The sequence below is a fragment of the Cherax quadricarinatus genome, unplaced genomic scaffold (genome assembly GCF_038502225.1).
Source record: "Cherax quadricarinatus isolate ZL_2023a unplaced genomic scaffold, ASM3850222v1 Contig825, whole genome shotgun sequence".
Taxonomy (NCBI): Eukaryota; Metazoa; Arthropoda; class Malacostraca; order Decapoda; family Parastacidae; genus Cherax; species Cherax quadricarinatus.
The window spans coordinates 62,689-89,868 of NW_027195851.1; the positions used below are offsets into that span (position 1 = coordinate 62,689).

The following is a 27,180-nucleotide window of genomic DNA, read 5'->3' on the forward strand; positions in this document are numbered from 1 at the left end:
GTACTGTATTCTCCATCTCTGTATCATCAGTGTGTCTTGTAAGCCTTATGTAATATAAGTATTACATTAAAAAAAATAACTTTGTAATATACAGAATTAAATTTAATTAAATTTAATAGCAAAAGGATTGTAACAATTAAATAGATTAAGCATTGAGATTTCATAAAAAAACTATAATTAAATTATCATGCTTCTCCTGCGTAACAGCAGAGAGGGTGTCTGCAGGAGGCAGACAATAAAGAAACGTTGAAGGGGTTGGAAGGCTGTTAAATAACCCATGACAACAGCTTCTCTCACCTCCCATGTGCAAGTGAATAAATAGGGTTATTTAGGCAGAGGTACACACAAGTACAATCATCATAGTATAAATTACCTAGGATAGCATCAAAAAAGGTCTAAGTAACTTATTTCCATTGGTGTCCTTGATTTCCAAAGTGTTGTAGCCACAATATGAACACCTGGTATCTGTGAAGTAGGTTAGGGTACACAAAATTTGCTAGGAAACTGGAGGTGTTTCCTGATACTGGTATTAATCATATAAAGACCAACTTTTGATCATCAGACCAAGGCCTTTCGCTGGCTTATCAATCAACCCTTTAAAAATTATGGTTAGCTCACCAATTGCAGTCTGAGGAAGAGTCCTCTTGATAGCGACAACATTACATGGTAATACAATTACTAATAGAAAGTGAGCACCGCCATATTTAGGAAGAGATAGGGTAGAGTAGAGCCCAAATTATTACCTGAAATTATATACTCGGTTATATAACTTACAATATTCAGTCCACATCCCTAGGATATTTACATTTCGTCATTCTGAAAATAATATTAGGACTCCCAGTGTATTTAATTATGAAGTTAGAGGCTACGACTGTGTGGGTAATTTTTCCAGGTCTTGGTTGAACCCTGAGAGGTCAAAGTGGCCTCGACCTTCAGAAAGAAATCCTCGTGTTTTACAGATGCAAAAGAAACAAAGTTAATTTTGGTAGCAATGTTTCCTTACAAACGTAAACCATACAGTGTGATGGAATACCAAAGGGAAACATAGCTAGCTTTTGTTCCCACAGAATAACTAGTAAATTTAATAGGGTATCAACACATATTGGTAGTAATTTTTCCTAATATATATAAACCATATTGTGAGATGGAATGCGAAAAGGAATCACAGCTAGCTTTTGTTCCCACTCTACAACTGGTAAACTAAGTAGGGTATCACCATACTGGTCATGTATCCAATTTGCCAAAAAGTTAGTTCCAACCACTCACCAGAGGCTGGCCATCGACGATGACCCCTGCAGCCTTGTCCATCATGTCGAGTGCCAGGTTTGCGATACATCTAGCATGGTGGTCACATGTCTCTGGTAGACCACTCACTGCCATGTACTTGTCTCCCACCGTCTCCACCTGGTTAACGAGGATGATCGTTATTAAATGTACTAGGACGGTGATGAACTAGGGTGGTGAACTAGGGTGGTGGTGAACTAGGGTGGTGATGAACTAGGGTGGTGATGAACTAGGGTGGTGGTGAACTAGGGTGGTGATGAACTAGGGTGGTGGTGAACTAGGGTGGTGATGAACTAGGGTGGTGATGAACTAGGGTGGTGATGAACTAGGGTGGTGGTGAACTAGGGTGGTGATGAACTAGGGTGGTGATGAACTAGGGTGGTGATGAACTAGGGTGGTGATGAACTAGGGTGGTGATGAACTAGGGTGGTGGTGAACTAGGGTGGTGATGAACTAGGGTGGTGGTGAACTAGGGTGGTGGTGAACTAGAGTGGTGATGAACTAGGGTGGTGATGAACTAGGGTGGTGGTGAACTAGGGTGGTGATGAACTAGGGTGGTGATGAACTAGGGTGGTGATGAACTAGGGTGGTGATGAACTAGGGTGGTGGTGAACTAGGGTGGTGATGAACTAGGGTGGTGATGAACTAGGGTGGTGATGAACTAGGGTGGTGATGAACTAGGGTGGTGGTGAACTAGGGTGGTGATGAACTAGGGTGGTGATGAACTAGGGTGGTGATGAACTAGGGTGGTGATCAACTAGGGTGGTGATCAACTAGGGTGGTGATCAACTAGGGTGGTGATGAACTAGGGTGGTGGTGAACTAGGGTGGTGATGAACTAGGGTGGTGGTGAACTAGGGTGGTGATGAACTAGGGTGGTGATGAACTAGGGTGGTGATGAACTAGGGTGGTGATGAACTAGGGTGGTGATGAACTAGGGTGGTGATGAACTAGAGTGGTGATGAACTAGGGTGGTGATGAACTAGGGTGGTGATGAACTAGGGTGGTGATGAACTAGGGTAGTGATGAACTAGGGTGGTGATGAACTAGGGTGGTGATGAACTAGGGTGGTGATGAACTAGGGTGGTGATGAACTAGAGTGGTGATGAACTAGGGTGGTGATGAACTAGAGTGGTGATGAACTAGGGTGGTGATGAACTAGGGTGGTGATGAACTAGGGTGATGCATATTAGTGGTGGTGTATGATAGTGATGAATAAGACACCTATGCTACATTTGGGTATCTTTATTCTTGAAACGTTTCGCGACATAGTGGCTTCTTCAGTCAAATGCAGAGAAAAGGTGGAAGACGAGGAGTTTGTGGCAATCAGTCCCTCAACCTGGAGTAGATGTGTTCAACCCATAAATCTTGACAAAGGTGCAGCATATTAATTTTCTAAACTGTTTATTCACTTGGAGATGAAAGAAAGTTGTGATTTACGAAGGTGATGAAGTACACGGGTGCTGGTACGGTGTTAGTTATTACAGGTGATGTGCGATAAACCTGTGATTTAATTAAAAAACATGAAACTCGGTACATTTGTAGATTGTGCATTTGATGACTGACATACAGAGGCATTTTTTAAATGACTGTTCTTGTTGACCACATGACTGTAACTACATTTGCAAGAGGAGTCTGGTGGCTTGGTTGATAGCATTCTGAGCTCTCTCAATAAGGGCCCAGGGATCGCTCCAGTGCACGGTTCAAACGTTGGGAATATTTCCGCTGCCTGTGTTTACCTAGCAGCAAGTAGGTACCTGAGTGTCAGTCGACTGTTATGGGGGTCATCTTGGAGGAGAAGATTAAGGGTCTCCAATGGAAATTAAACCAGCAGTTCATGGTGGGTTATCTTAGGTACAAAAACTTTTGGTTTTTAAGCCAGCAGTTCATGGTGGGTTATCTTAGGTACAAAAACTTTTGGTTTTTAAACCAGCAGTTCATGGTGGGTTATCTTAGGTACAAAAACTTTTGGTTTTTAAACCAGCAGTTCATGGTGGGTTATCTTAGGTACAAAAACTTTTGGTTTTTAAACCAGCAGTTCATGGTGGGTTATCTTAGGTACAAAAACTTTTGGTTTTTAAGCCAGCAGTTCATGGTGGGTTATCTTAGGTACAAAAACATTTGGTTTTTAAACCAGCAGTTCATGGTGGGTTATCTTAGGTACAAAAACTTTTGGTTTTTAAACCAGCAGTTCATGGTGGGTTATCTTAGGTACAAATACTTTTGGTTTTTAAGCCAGCAGTTCATGGTGGGTTATCTTAGGTACAAAAACTTTTGGTTTTTAAGCCAGCAGTTCATGGTGGGTTATCTTAGGTACAAAAACTTTTGGTTTTTAAACCAGCAGTTCATGGTGGGTTATCTTAGGTACAAAAACTTTTGGTTTTTAAGCCAGCAGTTCATGGTGGGTTATCTTAGGTACAAAAACTTTTGGTTTTTAAGCCAGCAGTTCATGGTGGGTTATCTTAGGTACAAAAACTTTTGGTTTTTAAACCAGCAGTTCATGGTGGGTTATCTTAGGTACAAAAACTTTTGGTTTTTAAACCAGCAGTTCATGGTGGGTTATCTTAGGTACAAAAACTTTTGGTTTTTAAACCAGCAGTTCATGGTGGGTTATCTTAGGTACAAAAACTTTTGGTTTTTAAACCAGCAGTTCATGGTGGGTTATCTTAGGCACAAAAACTTTTGGTTTTTAAACCAGCAGTTCATGGTGGGTTATCTTAGGTACAAAAACTTTTGGTTTTTAAACCAGCAGTTCATGGTGGGTTATCTTAGGTACAAAAACTTTTGGTTTTATATTACGCTAAATAATTTAGTGTACAAACACCTCTACGGAAGGTAACACAATACTGAAAAAACTTATAACTAAACATTGTATAATTTTGAAGTGTTAATCATCTTGTTTCATTGGATAAACAAAGTAATACAGATATATAAAGATTTTTTTAGTAATATATGTCTTGTCAAATTGGTAAAACTTGCTATTTGGCTTAAATAGCAACGTTCTTCTTGCCGAATAAGGAAAAAGGAAAATTTGTGTTTGTGATAAGTTGGCAAAAATCATTTTGAACCTAATGAAAAAATATATATTTCATTGTGTTTGTTTATTATTAAATTATTGTAAACTTGTCTAAAATATATTTAGTTGGATTAGGATAATTAAATTACGCTTGTTATAATAAGGTCAGGTAAGTTTTCTAAGGTTCTTTTGGTACAAAATTATTTATTTTTACATTAACATATAAACGTATAAGAGAAAATTTTAGAATTAATTTTAAATGAGTTCTTGCTAATTGACCAATTTTACCTATTCGACACGATATATATAATCTGGTTTTTATACTATACATATATGTACCTTGCTGAATTATCATCCTTATTAAATTGTTTTTTTTCAGTGTTTAATGTCATTAATTATTGTAATTTAGTGTTTTATATTAGTTTCTTTTTGCAGAAAGACAAAGTAGGGATGTCCCGTGGCTCGTCTGGTAGACAGCTAAGCCTTCAGTGTCCGTGGTTCGATCCCTGGCATGGGCGGAAATATTCGGCATGTTTCCTTACACCAGCTGTCACTGTTCACCGAACATAAGAACATAAGAACATAAGAAAGGAGGAACACTGCAGGAGGCCTGTTGGCCCATACTAGGCAGGTCCTTTAAAATTCATCCCACTAACAAAACATTTGCCCAACCCAATTTTCAATGCCACCCAAGAAATAAGCTCTGATGTGAAAGTCCCACTCAAATCCAACCCCTCCCACTCATGTATTTATCCAACCTAAATTTGAAACTACCCAAAGTCCCAGCCTCAATAACCCAACTAGGTAGACTGTTCCACTCATCAACTACCCTATTTCCAAACCAATACTTTCCTATGTCCTTTCTAAATCTAAACTTATCTAATTTAAATCCATTACTGCGGGTTCTCTCTTGGAGAGACATCCTCAAGACCTTATTAATATCCAACCATTCATCACACCTTATTAATATCCCCTTTATTAATACCTATCTTCCACTTATACACTTCGATCAGGTCTCCCCTCATTCTTCGTCTAACAAGTGAATGTAACTTAAGAGTCTTCAATCTTTCTTCATAAGGAAGATTTCTAATGCTAGGTATTAATTTAGTCATCCTACGCTGAATGTTTTCTAACGAATTTATGTCCATTTTGTGATACGGAGACCAGAACTGAGCTGCATAATCTAGGTGAGGCCTTACTAATGATGTATAAAGCTGCAGTATGACCTCTGGACTTCTGTTGCTTACACTTCTTGATATAAATCCCAGTAATCTATTTGCCTTATTACGTACGCTTAGGCATTGCTGTCTTGGTTTAAGGTTGCTGCTTACCATAACCCCCAAGTCCTTTTCGCAATCTGTATGGCTAAGTTCTACATCATTTAACTTATAAGTACTGGGGTTATGGGCACTCCCAAGCTTCAGAACCTTGCATTTATCTACATTGAACTGCATCTGCCACTTTTCTGACCAAGAATAGAGTTTGTTTAAATCCTCCTGAAGTTTCATAACATCTACGTTTGAATCAATTATCCTACCTATCTTTGTGTCATCGGCGAATTTGCTCATATCACTAGTAATTCCCTCATCAAGATCATTGATATATATTATAAACAACAACGGGCCCAAGACTGATCCCTGTGGAACGCCACTTGTTACAGATCCCCACTCGGATTTAACCCCATTTATGGACACTCTCTGCTTCCTGTCAGTGAGCCATGACTCGATCCACGAGAGCACTTTTCCCCTAATGCCATGGGCTGCCACTTTCTTTAACAGTCTATGGTGCGGAACTCTATCAAAAGCCTTACTAAAATCTAAGTAAATAATATCAAATTCTTTATTGTGGTCAACAGCCTCAAAAGCTTTACTGAAGAAAGTTAATAAATTAGTTAGACAAGACCGGCCTCTTGTGAATCCATGCTGAGTATCATTAATCAAGCTATGCTTATCGAGATGGCTTCTTATAATCTCAGCTATAATTGACTCTAGTAATTTGCCTACAATTGAGGTCAGGCTTATTGGGCGGTAATTTGACGGTAACGACTTGTCCCCTGTTTTAAAAATAGGAGTTACATTAGCCATCTTCCACATATCAGACACTACACCTGTTTGAAGAGATAAATTAAAAATATTAGTTAATGGTTCACAGAGTTCCATTTTGCATTCCTTAAGAACCCTTGAAAAAACCTCATCAGGACCCGGCGACTTATTTTGCTTCAGTCTGTCTATCTGCTTCACAACCATCTCACTAGTGACTGTGATGTTCCATAATTTATCTTCTTCTAGCCCACTGTAAAAATTAATTACTGGAATATTGTTAGTGTCTTCCTGTGTAAAAACTGAGAGAAAATAATTATTTAAAATCAAGCACATTTCATTCTCTTTGTCAGTAAGGTGCCCATAGTTATTTTTAAGGGGACCTATCTTATCTCTAACTTTTGTTCTATAGACCTGGAAAAAACTTTTTGGGTTAGTTTTAGAATCCCTAGCAACTTTAATTTCATAGTCCCTTTTAGCTTTTCTTATCCCCTTTTTAATGTTCCTCTTAATGTTAATATACTGATTCATAAGATGACCCTCACCTCTTTTGATACGCCTATAAATTCCTTTCTTATGCCCTAGTAGATATTTGAGCCTATTATTCATCCATTTTGGGTCATTTCTATTTGATCTAATTTCTTTATATGGGATAAACGCTCTTTGAGCAGCATGTATAGTGTTCAGAAAACTGTCATATTGATAGCTCTCTTCGTTACCCCAGTCAACAGATGATAAGTGTTCTCTAAGCCCATCGTAATCTGCTAAGCGAAAATCTGGGACTGTTACTGAGTTATCGCTACTATCGTACTTCCATTCAATGCTAAATGTAATTGATTTGTGGTCGCTAGCACCCAGTTCCTCTGAAATTTCTAAATTATTAACAAGGGATTCATTGTTTGCCATAACTAAGTCAAGTAGGTTATTTCCCCTTGTAGATTCTGTCACAAACTGCTTCAAAAAACAATCCTGAAATACTTCTAAGAAGTCGTATGATTCTAAATTCCCAGTCAAGAAATTCCAATCAACATTACTAAAGTTAAAGTCTCCTAGAATTACTACATTATCGTGCCTTGTGGCCTTAACAATTTCCTCCCATAGTAGTTTCCCTTGGTCCCTATCTAAGTTTGGGGGACGGTATATCACTCCTAAAATCAGTTTTTCATGCCCCTCTGAAAATTCTATCCAAACAGACTCTGTATGTGTTACTTCAGACTTAATACCCGTTTTTATGCAACAGTTCAAGCGATCTCGGACATACAATGCCACCCCACCCCCCCTCCCAATACTTCTATCTTCTTGGAACAATTTAAAACCCTGAATATGGCATTCCGCAGGCATGTCCCGACTTTTTGAATTAAACCACGTCTCAGTTAAGGCAAATACATCAATGTTACCTACACTAGCAACTAATCTCAACTCGTCCATCTTATTCCTAGCACTACGGCAATTAGCATAATAAACATTGAAAGACTGTCCTTTCTCTTTACCCTTCCTGCTCATTTCTGTTTTTCTACTAAACCTATTACTGTCCTTATCACCCAAGGTCCCTGGCTTTTCAATATCTATCTCGTTCTTATTATTACTAGTTCCCCTAGAACTCGTAATATTACTACACTGGGACTTCACTGTTTTCCTGCCAAAACCCATACCACTAACTATTCCTAGTTTAAAGTCCTAACTGCTCCCTCCACTGCAGTTGCCAGTGCTCCCACCCCACACCTAGATAAGTGAACCCCATCCCTAGCATACATGTCACTTCTGCCATAGAAGAGGTCCCAGTTGTCGATGAATGTTACCGCATTTTCCTTACAGTATTTGTCCAGCCAGCAATTGACACCAATTGCCCTGGACAACCATTCATTTCCAACTCCCCTCCTTGGCAAAATACCACATATGAGAGGGTTCCCACCCTTACTTCTAATTTTTTCTATTGCTGACCTATACCTGCTAATCAGGTCCTCACTCCTACGTCTGCCAACATCGTTGCCTCCAGCACTGAGACAGATAATAGGATTGCTCCCATTACCTCTCATGATGTCATCCAGACGGCTAACAATATGTAAGTAATTACAGGGGTGTTAGTTGACTGTTGAGGGTCGCATCCTGGGGGGGGGGTACCTCAGACAGGACTGGGCTTTATTATTAACTGAAGTAGGATAACAGGTGTAAAAGTGATGTGTAAATCAAAAATGTTTTGTAAATCGAAATAGTTGTACCGATGTATCAAAGATTAAGTGGATAAAGCGTATCTTAGACAAGATAGTGACATCTGAAAAGGATTTGACCTGGGTAGTTCACAGGGAACGTAAGTACAAAGTAAGTAGCTTGTGGCTACCTAAGGTACAAGATTAATGTATAATTGCAATTAATGTATAATTGCAATTAATGTATAATTGCCGAGGTGCATCTCCACCTCGAGTGATACCAGGGTAGTGTAATTTGGTAATAAACTAGCTGTGTATATGTACAGTACCTGGCATGATACCAGAGTACTGTATTGCTGCAGTGAATATTAAACTAGCAGTGTATATCTATAGTACCTGGCATGATACCAGAGTACTGTACTGCTGCGGTGAATATTAAACTAGCAGTGTATATCTATAGTACCTGGCATGATACCAGAGTACTGTATTGCTAGGTTAATACTAAACTAGAAGTGTATATCTACAGTATCTGGCATGATACCAGAGTACTGTATTGCTGCGGTGAATACTAAACTAGAAGTGTATACCTATAGTACCTGGCATGATACCAGAGTACTGTATTGCTGCGGTGAATACTAAACTAGAAGTGTATATCTACAGTATCTGGCATGATACCAGAGTACTGTATTGCTGCGGTGAATATTAAACTAGCAGTGTATATCTATAGTATCTGGCATGATACCAGAGTACTGTATTGCTGCGGTGGATACCAAACTAGCACTGTTTAGTGTCATGGAAAACATCGTGTTATATAGTACCTACCATACAGAACTGTTAAAATGTTTAGTATCATACCTTGTAAACATTGGGATTCTTGACCTCGTCAGTGAGGACGTCGCAGGCAGTGTACAAGTCGTTCAGCATTTTAACAATCTTGGACGCACCTTCGATATCAGTGTGTCTCGAGCAGTACTCAGTAAAGCCTACAATTCCTGTCATGATTACCAGTAAACTTTAGTGTGATTATAGGTTAATTATATATAGTACACCTGTATCTCTACTTATTAAAAACAGTGAAAACTTTACGAAAATTTAAGAGATATTTAAAATTATATCATTTGGTATACCAAAAGAAAACATGAGATATATGAATATTTTAAGAAGCAAGCAACCCACTGTACTGAGTTTTAATAAACTTTAAGCAAACTTTGAGAGAGAAATAGCATTAGGGAGAAAGAAGCCAGACTTAAGAATTCATGCAGGCTTGAGGTAATTCTTGAGAGGTATTGTTTGAGAGGGAACGTGGAGGAAAAACGTTTAAAAAATAAGGGAGTTCGACCTTCGAAACTGCTGGGAGGCAGAGGAAAAATTCATGCCCACGAGCAAGAAAAATAAAGAAAAAAGATTAAGCCCATGGATTTTACCAGAGGTATAAAAGAGGCAAACCCTAAAAGTAAATGAACATGAAAAAAATGGAAACCAGAAAATGGAGGAAAACAGAAGCGTGATATGAGCTAGACACGAAAATTAACGATTGTTTGAGACTGACATAGCATTGAAAACTAAATCCAAACCAAAGCTACTATACAGCCACATCAGATGGAAAACAGTGAATAACCAGGTAATAAGACTGAAGACTCAGAGCTAAACAAAAGATTTAAGGAATGATACTCAGAGGAAATAAGAACATTACCGGAAAGTGAGAGGCAGAGTGCACCAGCTGGAACTGGACACGATACACACACAAGTAGAAGGAAACTGCTGAGCGAGTTAGATATGTCGAAGGTAATGGAACAAGATAATATATCTTTGGAGCAGATAATATGTACCCCATTAGTTCCTCCCCCCCACCACACACACACACACAGGTTCGGGGAGGGGAGTTACGAATCGACTCCTGCAAGCACAAATAGGTAAGTGTACACACAGAAAGGGGGAAGGAGGGGAGGGGAGGAAGATTGAAGTGGGAGAGAGAGTGAGGAGGGAGAGTGAGGAGGGAGAGTGAGGAGGGAGAGTGAGGAGGGAGGGAGGGCGAGGGGTCTGTGAGGTGGTTGGTACAATGGATTTGAAGCCTGAAATGAGGGAAATGTCAGGGCAGAATTTCTTCCATTTAAGATGTGGTTAATGGCTTTGCTAAGACCATTTACGTAACTTTTCCTGTATATGAACTAAAATAATCTCATTCACAGTCATTACCTGAGAAAAGTAGTGTTACCACCTCGTACCTACGAGGGGGTACCATTCTCTTGTGCCTTAGCTCGTTGGCAATACTGATTGGCAGCACAGAATACAGCAGTCTGTTGATAAATATAATTATTATTATTATTTATTTTTTTCCTTCAGGCTGAGTCATTTTTCTAAACCTACCATGGCTATTTTTCTTAAATTTTCTTAACATGAACACAGTACTTTAATATTTTACATCCCGTGAGAAATTCAAGCAAATATGAATATATTAGGAAAATATATACCGTTAAGGCCCTAATTAGTTGACATTAAAGTGTAGTGAAGATTACATTGTGTGTGTTGGGAGGGGAGGGGAGGGGAGGGGAGGGGAGGGGAGGGGGGGGTTGAGACAGTGGTTACAGTGACCTTCATACAGTTGGAACCTATCATGACTTACAGTATCAACAGTAAAATAATATTCCTCCTCCTCATCTTCCACTGTTCTTCTCTGTATTGGACTGAAGAAGCCAGAATGATTCCCAGATATTGCACAGGATTCTCATTCTTAATCAATTTGATGTTTTTTTAAGCTATTTACATCACAATATCCTTGTATTGAAGGGAAACATTTATCTGTCATTCTTCCTGGTCAATGTTTGTGACTTAAACTTTCAGCATTTAGTGGCGTCCTCTTCGAAAATTACATTTATTTAAAATAAATTCTGTATTTTTTCCATACTGTGTACAAACTTCTAGGACGTCCTGTTCTAGCAGATGTAACTTCTGATCCACATTTAGTATATATAAACGAGCTAGAGAGGATCCGGCTTATTTTTTTTAAGATATGTAAAGTTATAATAGGCTTAGGAGCTTATTAAACCCACTCTTTATGCAACTGGGTTGATAGAATTACTGAAGTAATTCTTTCAAGAATTACTGAAGCAATTCTTTCAAGAATTACTGAAACAATTCTTTCAAGAATTACTGAAGCAATTCTTTCAAGAATTACTGAAGCAATTCTTTCAAGAATTACTGAAGCAATTCTTTCAAGAATTACTGAAACAATTCTTTCAAGAATTACTGAAGCAATTCTTTCAAGAATTACTGAAGCAATTCTTTCAAGAATTACTGAAGTAATTCTTTCAAGAATTACTGAAGCAATTCTCTCAAGAATTACTGAAGCAATTCTTTCAAGAATTACTGAAGCAATTCTTTCAAGAATTACTGAAGTAATTCTTTCAAGAATTACTGAAGCAATTCTTTCAAGAATTACTGAAGCAATTCTTTCAAGAATTACTGAAGCAATTCTTTCAAGAATTACTGAAGCAATTCTTTCAAGAATTACTGAAGCAATTCTTTCAAGAATTACTGAAGTAATTCTTTCAAGAGTCTGGAATTTTCAAACTTAATATTGGTTGTGGTCCTGAACTTGACAACAAAACTTTTCTGTTATTAACTTTGTTATCAACTCTTCTGGCATCCACTGTGTTTATTAAGGGTTTTCTAATATGTAATATGGCTTCCATTATTTCTATCTTCATATTTTTCTAATCATCTCTACGTACATTACTTTCCTTCGAAAATCTGTTCAGAAATACAATATTTTCCTTCTCTCTTATTCTGATTTGGACATTTTCCTTCCATAGTCCCTATTTGCTTAAATATTTTCCTTTATGTCCCTAATTGGACATTATTTTCCTTCCATAGTCCCTATTTGCTTAAATATTTTCCTTTATGTCCCTAATTGGACATTATTTTCCTTCCATAGTCCCTATTTGCTTAAATATTTTCCTTTATGTCCCTATTTGGACATTATTTTCCTTCCATAGTCCCTATTTGCTTAAATATTTTCCTTTATGTCCCTAATTGGACATTATTTTCCTTCCATAGTCCCTATTTGCTTAAATATTTTCCTTTATGTCCCTAATTGGACATTATTTTCCTTCCATAGTCCCTATTGCTTAAATATTTTCCTTTAAGTCCCTAATTGGACATTATTTTCCTTCCATAGTCCCCATCTGGATAAATAATATTTTCCTTTGTCTTTAATTGGGAATTATTATCCTTGGAGAATATAAATGTTGATGTCCAGATTGTTAATTGAATCGGTTTTAACTATCAATCTGCTGAGTGTTATGTCGATTAATTTACAAGGGTTTTTAATCTCCCTGAAATTGTTAATATAAATTTATTATTGTGCTACTATGTAACTGTGTAGCAGGGAGTGTAACAGGGAGGCAGGGAGAGTTCCAGGCAGGGAGTGTAGCAGGGAGGCAGGGAGAGTAGCAGGGAGGCAGGGAGTGTAGCAGGGAGGCAGGGAGAGTACCAGGCAGGCAGGGAGTGTAACAGGGAGGCAGAGAGAGTACCAGGCAGGGAGTGTAGCAGGGAGGCAGGGAGAGTAGCAGGGAGGCAGGGAGTGTAGCAGGGAGGCAGGGAGAGTTCCAGGCAGGGAGTGTAGCAGGGAGGCAGGGAGAGTTCCAGGCAGGGAGTGTAACAGGGAGGCAGGGAGAGTAGCAGGGAGGCAGGGAGTGTAACAGGGAGGCAGAGAGAGTACCAGGCAGGGAGTGTAGCAGGGAGGCAGGGAGAGTACCAGGCAGGCAGGGAGTGTAACAGGGAGGCAGGGAGAGTACCAGGCAGGGAGTGTAGCAGGGAGGCAGGGAGAGTACCAGGCAGGCAGGGAGTGTAACAGGGCGGCAGGGAGAGTAGCAGGGAGGCACGGAGCATAGCAGGCAGGCAGGGAGTGTAACAGGGCGGCAGGGAGAGTAGCAGGGAGGCACGGAGCATAGCAGGCAGGCAGGGAGTGTAACAGGGAGACAGGGAGAGTAGCAGGGAGGCACGGAGCACAGCAGAGAGGCAGGGAGTGTAACAGGGCGGCAGGGAGAGTAGCAGGGAGGCACGGAGCACAGCAGGCAGGCAGGGAGTGTAACAGGGCGGCAGGGAGAGTAGCAGGGAGGCACGGAGCATAGCAGGCAGGCAGGGAGTGTAACAGGGCGGCAGGGAGAGTAGCAGGGAGGCACGGAGCATAGCAGGGAGGCAGGGAGTGTAACAGGGCGGCAGGGAGAGTAGCAGGGAGGCACGGAGCATAGCAGGCAGGCAGGGAGTGTAACAGGGCGGCAGGGAGAGTAGCAGGGAGGCACGGAGCATAGCAGGCAGGCAGGGAGTGTAACAGGGAGGCAGGGAGAGTAGCAGGGAGGCACGGAGCACAGCAGAGAGGCAGGGAGTGTAACAGGGCGGCAGGGAGAGTAGCAGGGAGGCACGGAGCACAGCAGGGAGGCAGGGACTGTAACAGGGCGGCAGGGAGAGTAGCAGGCAGGCAGGGAGTGTAACAGGGAGGCAGGGAGAGTACCAGGCAGGGAGTGTAACAGGGAGGCAGGGAGAGTACAAGGCAGGGAGTGTAGCAGGGAAGCAGGGAGAGTACCAGGCAGGCAGGGAGTGTAACAGGGCGGCAGGGAGAGTAGCAGGGAGGCACGGAGCATAGCAGGCAGGCAGGGAGTGTAACAGGGCGGCAGGGAGAGTAGCAGGGAGGCACGGAGCATAGCAGGCAAGCAGGGAGTGCATGAGGGTCAGGGCTGAATAAAAATTCTATTAAAAATGATCTGAAGTTAATAGCTTTAACGGAAACGAAATATATAATGGGAATCAGAGGATACTACAGACACTTTAGTAAATTATAATGTTGTTTTAAGACTTGAGACACTTATGCGACGTAGAAAATGGCACAATACCGTGACTGGAACAATACACAAATAACCCGCACGTAGAAGAGAGGAGCTCACGACGACGTTTCGGTCCGACTTGGACCATTTACAAAGTGTGACTTTGTAAATAGTCCGGGTTATTTGTGCACTTATGCAACATATGGGAATCTTTACTGAAGAAACGTTTCGCCACACAGTGACTTCATCAGTCCAGTACAAAGCAAGAAGGTATAAGGACTGATGAAGTCACTGTGAGGCGAGACGTTTTTTCAATAAAGATTCCGATATGTTGCATAAGTGTCGCAGTTCTTCAACTTATCGTTTTTCAAAACCATTCATCACAGATAATGTTATTTTAGTTGGATGGGTAATATAAAGACCCTCAGATAATAGCAACATACTAAAACAAGGTTTTCTCAACAGTAGCTGTGTTTGATTTGCTGATTTTTGTTGCAAAATTTCATACTGTTTTCCTCTGTTTTGAGTATTATATATAACACACAATGTTATTTTAGTTACCCACAAAATCTTGAAATGGTGAACTGTCCACTTGTCCCCTGCCACATTTTTTAAAAACTAATTAATGGCATATCAAGAAACTCAATATAATTAACGTGCCAACGTAGAAATTAATAACTTTTGATCAAAAATAACTTTATTCAGTTACTCTAATTGAAGCACATTCTCTTGCATATGCATAATTATTATAATAATAATATTTCTACAAGTAAACGATGCTAACTAAAGCTGACATCAATTATCTGGTTATACACAGCACTTCCCGTAACTTAATTTTGTCGCCGGGATGTGACCCACAACAATCGACTAACACCCAGGTACCTACTTAATATTAGGTGAACAGGGACAACAAGTGTCGTAATGAAACACAACCAGTGTTTCCACTCGTACCGGGGATCGAACCACGGACCTCATTGTGTGAGATGAGTGAGCTACCAACCGAGCTACGGGATAATGCTTGTAGGCAAACCCCAGAGGCTGGTTTAATTCCTATCTCTAGCCATATATTTGTGTTTTTTTTTTTAGATAATTCTGATTAAAAATTAATTCCACATGAAAATTCCCATTAATCACGATAACTTTATGAAATAACAAAGAACTCAATTATATTATTAAGAAAATGGTTCTTAATCAGAATTTGGTTAAGAAATGTATGTAGTATAGACGAAGCCCCCCCCCTCTCAAAAAATATATATAGGTAGAGATTGTATTGTTAATATTTCCATTTCAAATTAATATTTTAGTTCCACCAATTATTTTGGCTCACTTGTCAGTTTTCTGTCGTTCACTCTCCAACTCCCTGTGTGTGTGTTGGAGTTTGTCCGTCAAGATCTCCAAATTGGTCGTCAGATTGTATTCAGCCTCGAATTTCTCGCTCAGGAGGACGAGGTCTCGCGTAGCATCGTGTAGTGGAATGTCTGAGAGGTAGAGACCTCGCCTGTAAAGGTCGTCCAGGTTTAACACAGAGGGAGAGCAAACGAAGAGCATGATGTCTGTTTCCGGCAGATAGATCATTTGGCCCTGGAAAAAAAGATAAATCGATGATGGTGCCCATGTATATATCCCATGCAGGTGGATATATACATGGGATATATGCACTGAGAAGCGTAAACACGATGAGTTTTCTTTAATTTAGTCATAATTTTAGGTATAAAAATATTCTTGGCTAGTGGTGTACAGGTGAGGTGCGAATGGAATCATTATTTTTTTTGTTTTTGGTCCAATTTTAATGAAAATTTTATTGCGATTAAAGCAGCATTTGAAGCCTACACACTGTTTGTAGTGACTTTTTGCCCTTTTTGCACTCTTTGTAGTGACTTTGTAGTGCCCTATCCTGTAGGGCATAAAACTCTACCTTATCTACAAAATTGGTAAGACGTACAATGCTCTAGTTAACATCAGATCAAAGATAAGGGATAGATAATCTTGGTACTAACCCCGTTTGAGCGAAAATATCAATAGACTGAATAATATTATTTATTTATTTATTTATTTATTTAGAAATTTTAGCATACAAACAGAGGTACAAAAAATACAGGTAAGAGCAGCATGCCAAAGCCACTTATATGCATAGCATTACGGGCTGGCTTAAAATTAACTTAAGATTAACTAAGCAATGATGAAATCAGTGATAAGACATTATTGTAAACAGATAACTATAAAATACAAATGAGTATTACAAAGACAGGTCATATGGTTGCATGCATTGCTGTTCATTCAGTAGAATGGAGTATTCTGTTAGGTAGTGTATTTAAAAAAAATAACAAAGTTAGGTTTAACATTTGTGTGATATAATTGTGAGTAACATTTAGGATATACAATTTATATGGTTCAGTTATTCAGTATTTATTTGGTTTTGAGTGAGTAAGTGAACTTTGAGAAGAGACTTGAATTTATAAACAGGTAGTGTTTCTTTTATATTTACAGGTAATGAATTCCAGATTTTAGGGCCTTTTATGTGCATTGAGTTTTTGCATAGCGTGAGATGGACACGAGGAACATCAAAGAGTGATCTGTGCCTTGTATTATGGTCATGTGTTCTGTTGAGGTTGGCAAGGAGATGTTTGAGGGGAGGGTTAATATCAGAGTTAAGTGTTCTATGTATGTAATAAGTGCAATAATAAGTATGGATGTTTTGTATGGTGAGTAGGTTGAGTGTTTTGAATATTGGTGGAGTGTGCTGCCTGTAGTGAGAATTTGTTATCATTCTAACTGCAGCCTTTTGTTGGGTAATTAGTGGTCTGAGATGGTTAGTTGTTGTTGAGCCCCATGCACAAATTCCATAGGTGAGATAGGGGTAAATAAGAGAGTGATAAAGGGCCAGGAGGGCTGACTGTGGAACATAGTACCGTATCTTCGATAGTATGCCTACAGTCTTGGAAATTTTCTTAGAAATTTGTTGTATATGTGTATGAAATTTGAGTCTATTATCGAGGTGGATTCCTAAGAATTTTCCCTCTGTTAGCTTTGTGATAGGTGATCCGTTTATCGTTATGTTAAGAGGTACATCTGTAGCTCTGCTACCAAACTGAATGAAGTAGGTTTTGTCAATGTTTAGTGTAAGTTTGTTAGTCCTCATCCAGGTAGATATTTTCTGTAATTCGGTGTTTACAGTATTGGCTAGCGTGACTGGGCTCGGGTGAGAGAAGACGTATGTGGTGTCATCTGCAAAAAGTGTGGGTTTGAGTAATTGCGAAGCATTTGGTAGGTCATTTATGTATAGGAGAAAGAGAAGAGGGCCAAGGACACTTCCCTGTGGGACACCAACTGTAATTGGTTGTGCGGAAGAGCTTGCCCCATTTGCGTACACATATTGGCTTCTGTTGCTGAGGTAAGACTTGAGGTAGTTGAGGGAGTGCCCTCTAATACCATAGTGTGACAATTTTACGTGGAGCAAGTCATGGTCAACTGTATCAAAAGCTTTACGTAAGTCAATGAAGATCCCCAGTGGGACTTCTTTTTTCTCTATTGCAGTGTATATATGTTCTAGCATGTGTATAATAGCATCATTAGTATTTTTATTAGGCCTGAATCCAAATTGGCAGGGGTTGAGAATGTTATGGGAGATGAGGTAGGAGTGGATTCGTTTATGAATTAATTTTTCGAAGATTTTTGAGAGAGGGTGTAAATTGGATATTGGCCTATAGTTATTCAACTCTGTTTGGTCTCCTCCTTTATGGATCGGGGTGACCCTTGCTATTTTGAGAACTGTAGGGAAGGTGGAGGATTCAATGGATTTGTTAAAGAGTGTTGCAATGATTGGTGATAGTACTTGTGACGCTTTTTTGTATATAAAGGGTGGTAAGGTATTTAAATCTCCTGCCTTGTTTTTCAGTGCGTTGATAATAAGGGAGACTTCGTATGGGTTAGTCGGAGCTAGGAACAGTGTGTTCGGGTAGTTGCCAGTGAGGTAGTCATTTGGTGGGGTATCTGAGCTTGGGATATTATTGGCAAGGTTTTGACCTATAGTGGAGAAGAAATCATTGAGTCTGTTTGCTGTTTCTGTTGGTGGGAGTTGGGGTTCATCTGATTTTGCTAATTTTATTTCGCTATGTCGTGATATCTTTTTTGTTCCCAGAATTTCTGATAGGGTCTTCCAGGTCTTTTTTATATCACCTCGTAAGTTGGATAATCTGTTCTCATAATACAATTTTTTTGCCCTTCTTATCAGGCTGGTTAGGATTGACGAGTAACGTTTTGTTTGGTCTCTGGTTATGTGACCCATTCTGTACTGTTTTTCATATCGGTGTTTTGTATTTATGGATTTGAGAATGCTGGGTGTTAGCCAGGGACTGTTCAGTCTCTTAGCTGTCATCTGTTTAGTTTTTTTAGGGCAGTGCTTGTTATAAAGGTATTGGGTCTTTTTTAGAAAATTATTAAAACATTCGTCAATATCTGTATAGATTTCTAGCTCAGTGTGCCAGTCAATGTTTGTTACTGCTGTTGTGAAGTTATTAATGGCTGCCTCATTGTGAAGTCTGAAGGTGACTTTAGTAGTGTCTTGGGGTATTTTACCAAGAGTTGTTATGAGGAAAGTAGGGTAGTGGTCTGTGGTATTATCTGTAATTATGCCTGATTTTAAAGGGGATATGGTGTTGGTCCAGATGTGGTCAAGTAGGGAAACACTAGTCTCTGTAACTCTTGTAGGTTTTGTTACTGTTGGTAGCAACATGCAGTTACTCATTGTGTTTGTGAATTCAGTAACGTGTGGGTCCTGGTCTTGCAGGAGATTTATATTGAAGTCACCTGAGAGTAGTAAGTGATCTTTGTTCATGCGTGCATCAGTTATCATACTTCCTAGGTTTTGACTAAATTGGCTAATGTTTGATTGTGGAATTCTGTAGATGTTTATCACTGTGAGAGGTTTTTGTAGGTATTTGGATTTGAATTTAGCTATTATATATTCCCCATGTTCATCCCTTGTGCAAGTATTAGTGATACATTCTAGTTGGTCTGAGTAGTATATAGCTGTGCCACCCCCTTGTTGGTCTGGCCTACAGTTGTGTATGGCTGTGTAACCAGGAATGGCATAGACATCTGTAGTATCAGGCTTTAGCCAGGTTTCAGTTAGTGTAATGATGGACATATTGGCATGCAAGGAATTTAGTAATGCTAGGAGGTCATCATAATGCTTGCTTAAAGATCTGATATTGTAGTTAAAGATAGTTATGTTGTTGTTGGCTCTGAGAAGTGCCTTTGATTGTTCTGCTGTGTAGTAATTACAGTAACTGTTTGAATCATTTAAGTCATTAAATAAGAGGTTGGTATCAGGATCAATGCTTGTAATCATAAGATTTGTAGTGAATCTATAGTTAGAATTAAGTAAAAAATAAAGTAAATATTCTAAAGCTAAAAAAAAATAGCACCTGAATTATTTAACAAATGTAAAAAATAATGAGCTAAGGTAGTTTTTTAAAGCTAAAATAAAGGAGACAATATAAAAGGGACTAAAATAATTTGTGGTGAACAAATAAAGTGATGATCAAATAATGGAGCTTGGGAATATGATAGTAGGTAGTACTTTAAAGGTAATTCTTTAAAGTTAGAATTATAATATAAAATTATAATATAAAAGGGACTAATATAAGTTGTGGTGAACAATAAAGTGGTAATCAAATAAATGAGCTTTGGAGTATAATGGCAAAATAGTGAACTTATTAACTTTAGCACCTGAGAATAGCACCTTGATTAGTTTAACAATTGCGAATATATGATCTAAGGTAGTTATATAAAGCTAAAATAAAGGACAAAAAATATATAAGGGACTACAATTGAGTAATGGTAAACAAGTTAAATGGACAGATAGTCACTATGAAATAATATTGGTTTAGGAGTAAGATCTGATTTGTAATATTAAATAAGTTGAGCAGTTTATTGCACAATAAAAAGTAAAAAAAAAATGAGGTAGTTGGTACTAGCTAGCAAAAGATAGTTTTGGTACTTGCAAAAAAGTAATTGGAATATACACTAATTGCACACACAATAAAAAGTGACTAAAAAAACAAGTAGTGGTAAACAAAATTAAATGGACAGGTAAGAACAATGAATAATGGTAATGTCTTGGTTATAATATGATAGTAAGATGGTAGACAGGTACAAAGGATAATATAAAGGTTGGAGTTGAATATACAAACTTGAAAATTTGGCAACAAAATGTTATGGGAAGTATAAAATAATGTTTAATGTACAAAAGTAAAATTGACTGGTAGTAAATATGGTGTTTAATAAAATTTTAGTAAGTAATAATGATTACAAAAAAAGTGAAAAAGTAATGTTTATTTCATTCAATATTGCACTGGTAGTTATACTAGAGGTTATATGGCAGTACAAGGTAATTAAGAGTACTCTAAGATAGTAAATGTGGTATAAAACAGGTAAAGGTAATTAGACAAGTAATGGTTATTAAATGTCAAAAATGTTAAGAGTAAATTGAAATTATAGTAAAAATGATAATTATTAATTTTAGTAAGTAATATCAATTGATAGTATTTAAAAAAATATGAGGTAGTAATATGGACAGAGAAAGTATCAATTCAGCTAATGTTTAAGCAAACAATAGTAAATAAGAAAATTACATAAGGTGACTTATGCTTACTAGTAAAATCACAAAATGAGGTAGTTGATTATTTAAATACTAAGAGATTGTACAATGAAATTTGAACAATAATGGAGCAAAACATACACTACACTACGTAGGCTTTTAAGTTGGACATTGTTTAGTTATTCTCTGTAAGATTAGTATCCCTGAGAAATCGTGATAGATCATTCTCGTTCGTGATTGTGTACAGTTGACCTACATTTGTTTTCCTAACAAGAATTTTCCCATCCCGTGTGAAGCATTGGTGTATTGTGTCGTTATTCTCCCGCTTAAGTTTTCTGACTCTATACAGGAGGTTCTGACGTTTTTTGGTAAGACACTCGTTTATGTATACCTCTTTCTTTACTTTAATAGATGCAATAATTAAGTCTTTTTTCCTGTCATGTGAGTGGAATCTAAGCATAACACTTTTTCTACCATGGGATCCTAGTAACCTGGCTTCTTTTATTTCAGACTCTGGTACAATAACACTTGTTTGGTCCTTTATGATCTGCAGAGTAATTTCTTTACTGTTTGTTTGGTTCATATCACTGGGAAAAAGTGGACTGTTAACTATTACTGCGTCCGATAGTTTATCTTGTTCAGTTTTATCTTCTTGGAGAGCAAAGTAGTCACTGAACTGGTTATCTAAGTTGTTCTTCCATTCTTTTACTGCTTCTTCAACCTTTGTATTAAGAGATATTATTTGTTGGGTATGGCTATCTATGACTGTCTGGATGGTCTTGCCACAGTTTGTCATTCCTGGTGTTGATAACTTTTGTTCAAGACTGAGGATTTTGTTCTCGAGTTGTGTCATCCTGGTGTCTTGTTTTGTTAGCGTCTCTCGAAGATTCATATTTTCAATAACTAAGTTGGAGATGCATGACTTTAGGGTATCTGGATCGTTGGTCATACCTGAGAGACTACTTGGTAGGTTGAATCCGGGGAAGAGAGGGGAGGATGGGCTGGTGGCAGCCATGTTTGTTGTTATTGTTGTGGTGTCGCCTTGAGTGGTGGTGAGTGGGGTGGTTGCTGGGCCGGCGTCCTCCTGGCTACACTTGTTGAATAGTTGATTTTTCGGCGTTTTCTTGCTGGCCTTGGTGCTGTTTCCTCTTAGATTGCGCCTCATAATACTACAGGAATTGTTGTAGTTAAGAAGAAGTTGTAGTTATACAAAGTTTAGGGTTACGTTGTTCGGCTGGCAGCGGGGTGTTGCTTTCGGTTTGTGGGCAGTCTTCCTTTGATCTCTATTATGTTCGATTTGTAGGTTTCACTGTTGGTAATCTTTGGTCATTCTGGGTGCTACGTTGGGTAGTGCAGTTTTGCATGTAACTAGGTCATCATAGGAGCATTGGTAGCTCTGATAGTTGGAGAAAAGTACGGAGCTTGGAGGTCGCTGCTGCCGCTGCCGCTGCCGAAAAAACTTACGTTTTTGAAAAAAACATACTTAGAAATATAAGTTGATTGCATCAACATGTTGCCAGAATTATTCATCATGTTTCAGTATTTTTCAGAAAGATACCATTTTTACCATAATTTTTAAATTTGCCTTTATTTTTCCTGAAACGTTTCTTCCGCCCCTTAATGACCTTTGTGTCGAAAATTATTATTAAATTTATTAATAATAAAACACTAGTTTGCACCCGAATCTTTAGTGTCAAATATTTCCTAAACAAAATATTTTCAATCAAATATTTTCACTTTATTTGTGAAAGTTACAGCTATGTTGTCAGGTGTTATTGTAAAAATGTGATTTTTACCAGAAGTTGAAGCTTGAACAAGTATTGACACTCCTGATCTATGAGTAACGATGGTGCATTGAGGAATCAGATACAGAAACAGACATCTTCGAAAATCTACAGAATTATGTGCCGATAGTTTGACAATTTAAATCTTAAAATGCTAAATTTTTAGTGGTTGTATATTACGACCGTAATGTCGGCGTACTATTGTGTTTCTAAAAGCTCACTCATCTTTGTTAGATAAATACGTGTATGAGAGAGAATATTGGGATTTGAGTGGGACCTGCGCGTGAGTTAATAGTTATCAAAGTTAGTTCCTTGGGTAGCACTGAAAATGGGTTTGACAGATACTTTTCTTAGTGAGTTTAGGTTTGATAAGGACGTGCCTAGTATAGGCCAGTAGGCCTGCTGCAATGTTCCTCCTTATGTTTTTATATAGGTCGTTTCTTAGTAGTCTTTCACAGAATGTTTATATAGTCATCTTATTGTAGATAAGCAGCCCCACTCGTTCAGGGACTGATTCCCTATTTTCACTTACACGGTTGCTCGATTCGACATACATTATTGCATGTAACATAATAGTTTACACGAGACGATGCAATGCAATTAGAAAATCCCTTTGTACATGTTTATGCTATTGAAATATTGTTTTTGTGTACTTTAAACACTCGTAATAAGTCTACCTCTTTCTAGACACAAGTTTATATTTCCACTTACACGATCTAACTTTATTGTATTTAGATGCTTTAGCTGACTATATCCACTTACTCAGCCATATATCGCTGGCAAATTTTGTTGTTACACAAACTAATTAAATTCAAATTGATAGATTCTCTTAGCTTAACCATAAACATGATCCACTCACATCCATTCATATTGTGAGTAGATCATGTTATTCATCTTTTTTTCCTCATTTTAACTATTTTCCTTATCTTTACCTCCTTCTCTCGTATGCATATTCTGTTGTTTTTTCTCCGTTTGATATATTAACTCCCTATAACTTTTTTTTCTGTATTTATATCTCTCCCTTAATAGTGTATTAACAGCTTTCTGGTTTTACATTATTCCAACATCATTATTCCATCTGTTCTAACCCCATCGCTGGTTTTATATCACTAAAGGTTAGGGTAAGTTAAAATCAGTATGGAAAATATAATCAAATATACTGTACGTTACCAAAAATTCATAAATATTATATAATAGTATTTATTGTAAGGTCTTGAGTCAAGGTAATATACCAGAGAAGTTTACTAAGACGATTAGTTGCATTATTATTCTCAGCTCGTGAGGGACTTCGTTTCCTTACCTTAAGTCTGAGACAACCTTGATCGGGACCCAAGTCACGGTTGTCACCACGTGTTGAGATCAATCCTTCCTTGGTGCGGAGGACATAGATGGTGTTGATGTGAGACAGAATGTTGTCGAAACTCAGTTCCATATGGGGACGCACCTGCCAAAGTAACAACGTATATCATATTTGACCAACATGATCTCTGGTAGAGGCGTTAAGCTGGGGTGTCATAGCAGGCAATATCTTAACATCGGTTATTACCATAATGAAAAGCAGTATTTTTTCTTGAGCTTTCGTGATCTCTCACATAATCAAGGAACAGTTAAGAAAAAAAAAGAAACGAAGATTTATAGAGCCAAGATGTAACCTCGCATATACATAAAGTGGGTTGCTAATGATCTTCCTGAGCATGACAGAAAAAATTACTGTTCTGAATTTTTTTGTTATTATGAATGAACCTAATTTATACAATCCTGGACTTATATTAAAACTGTAATCATTACTATTTTTGATGAAGCTCAAGGCCTTAGTCACTAATTTTTAATAATCAGTATTATGTTAATATTTGCCACAAAACCATAGTAAAAAGTATAGGAAGAGAGCATGGAGGATAAAGGCACTGTGCAGGAGCACGACGCCAACTGAATTATAAACAAGCCGGTGCGTTTTACTTCAGAAAAACGTTCATAAACTGGGTCAGCTTTCTCTGAACAAAATTCTGGACGCCATTATGAGGTCAGGTTCGTACGAACACTGAGATTCCACTTCATTTCTTTCAATTAATGATATTCTTGTTTTAACTTTCTCAGTCATTTGAAAATAAATGGGATGGTTAAAATCTGTTGCATGAATAAACTTCTAATGCTGTGAACATGACTCACGAGTGGAGTTTTGAGGCTCTGATCGTGGGTTCTATCCCCGTCCGTGGTATGGTTTCTAATGCTGTTTTTATGTTGCTGTAATCATATTTCAAAACTTTCCCAGTTTTTTCCATACCCCAGACGGATGAGAGTGACCATCAAGCTTGGGTTAGGCGCCTGTACTTATCTGGGATATGGCTCAGTGTCTTAAGTACTGCGTACTTTGATGCAGAGTGTGCATGTTCAAATCCTCCTATGGACTGAGAGATGTTGTTTGTAAATAATTTCACTCGTTTGCGAATTGCTAATCATTTCAAAACCTCTTTCGAAATTAACCACATGTGGCAGAATTTGATGAAATGACATGTCACTTGCCTGGTTTTCCAGGGCATTGGAGTGACCGTGTAGCTCGGCTAGGTGCCCATCCTTGAGTGGCTTAAATATTCCTTACTTTGATGCAGTGTGTGCATGTTCGAATCCTGCTGTGGACTGAAAGATAATGATAATATATATTTTATATAAAAAACACAGGGCTAGTTGAATGATAGCTCTAGGTCTTTCATGTTACAATCGACGCATCATGAGCTCGCAGTGTTGTAGCAGGAAGTCCAAGTTGAAAGTTCGGGGAAAACATTTTAGCTGAAATGAGGTAAGGAGGCAGGAGATGGTAGTTGTCCCAGGCATACCAGTGCCAATTGCCAGAAACATAAAGAATTAAAGCATTAAGACACAGCCCACAGTCAATGATCATGTAGTAATGACCTAGCGAAATTAACATTAACATTAATGACATGATAATTATCAGGAAGTTGGTCAGACTTCGATATGATATAAGAGACTTTAAACTCTGAATATACTTGTATCTGGCAGTTATCTTAGGAAAATTCCGTTATATTAAGGAAACGGGGCTAAGGCCGACTCAAAACAAAAGAGATTCGTCTATAGTTTATCCAGAGGGAGACATCTAAAATCACAGACTCTTACCACACGTTGGTCTAACAGAAAGGCCCTATTTCTTCTTCGTAGGAATCCGGCTTCAGGTTATGCACGATCTCCTCAGTTTTAATAAACGAATAGTTTTGAATAATCCGAAACAATTATTATATGAGCGTTTATCATGCTTTATAATTGCAGATTTTAAAATATTTCTTTCCAGCCATAAGGTACAGGTTCCAGCCGTGAGACACCCTCGTATCCGTGGATTACGTTGTCGCTGTTACAGTCATCCGCTGTTTACATCGGTCCGGAAAGATTACTATTTGAGGTTCCATTTTTATTTATCGTCCGATTTCATTACTTTTTTACTAAAAGTGCACTGCCAAAAGTCGTGTGTGTTGTCAGCAGTAGCAGTAGTGGCAGGACGAGCAGCAGCACCAGTAGTAGGAGCAGCAGGAGGCTGCTGCTCATAAGGTGTCAGTGCTTTGGGTGGGCGATCGGATTTTTACTCCATACCTGTGCAATGGCGTTTATTATTATTCGTCTCACATCAGATTTGCATCATCAGCGTAGAGAGAAAAAGGACTCGATGCCATCCGGTATATCGCTCACATAAATGAGACAGAACACTGGTTCTAATACCAGTCTGTGGTAGTGGGGGGGGGGTATTTTATTATTTATTGCTAGTAATGTCTTATTGTGCATAATTTATCAATAAAACTTCATCATATTTATATAATCTAACAGCCTCAAAGAAGAGAATAAACGTCTTTCACGGAAAACTCTTAAGGTTTCTCCCAGGAGCTGAGAATTTTCTTCTACCATCCCCTTTATGCTATGTTTGTGAACTTTATTTAGAAACGCGATAAACTGAAATAAGAAATACAAAGAGAAGGAGAAATATGTGCCTGACATCTCAGAGCCTACATCTCAAATACTTCATCCAGTTCCCCGACAGTGGGTTGTGTGCCCGGAATGCTGAAGGCGTTTTTCTTGTGGATCGCAACACTGAGTCTTTGGAAAAGGAAGCTGGTTGCTCTGGGATCCTTTGTTACAGTGATGAGTTTTTCACTTAACTATTGGAAGCAATTGTACAGCATACTTGCCCCATGCTACGAGGGGTCTTCCATGCTACGAGGGATCTTTCATGCTACGAGGGGTCTTTCATGCTACGAGGGGTCTTTCATGCTACGAGGGGTCTTTCATGCTACGAGGGGTCTTTCATGCTACGAGGGGTCTTCCATGCTACGAGGGGTCTTCCATGCCACGAGGGGTCTTCCATGCCACGAGGGGTCTTTCATGCCACGAGGGGTCTTCCATCCCACGAGGGGTCTTCCATGCCACGAGGGGTTTTCCATGCCACGAGGGGTCTTCCATGCCACGAGGGGTCTTCCATGCTACGAGGGG

At 38.7% G+C, this 27,180-nt stretch overlaps 1 protein-coding gene across 1 annotated transcript in view; it reads right to left on the reverse strand.

The window, feature by feature from the left end:
- Gycbeta100B (guanylate cyclase soluble subunit beta-1-like) overlaps window positions 1–27,180 on the reverse strand; it is a gene marked incomplete at its 5' end in the record, with an annotated part of 50,755 nt that overhangs the window by 16,423 nt on the left and 7,152 nt on the right. Inside the window, 5 exons of the mRNA XM_070080712.1 lie at window positions 1,267–1,404; window positions 9,341–9,477; window positions 10,682–10,782; window positions 15,635–15,888; window positions 23,993–24,136. Coding sequence (XP_069936813.1) covers window positions 1,267–1,404; window positions 9,341–9,477; window positions 10,682–10,782; window positions 15,635–15,888; window positions 23,993–24,136 — 774 coding nt within the window. The remainder of the gene's footprint in view (window positions 1–1,266; window positions 1,405–9,340; window positions 9,478–10,681; window positions 10,783–15,634; window positions 15,889–23,992; window positions 24,137–27,180) is intronic.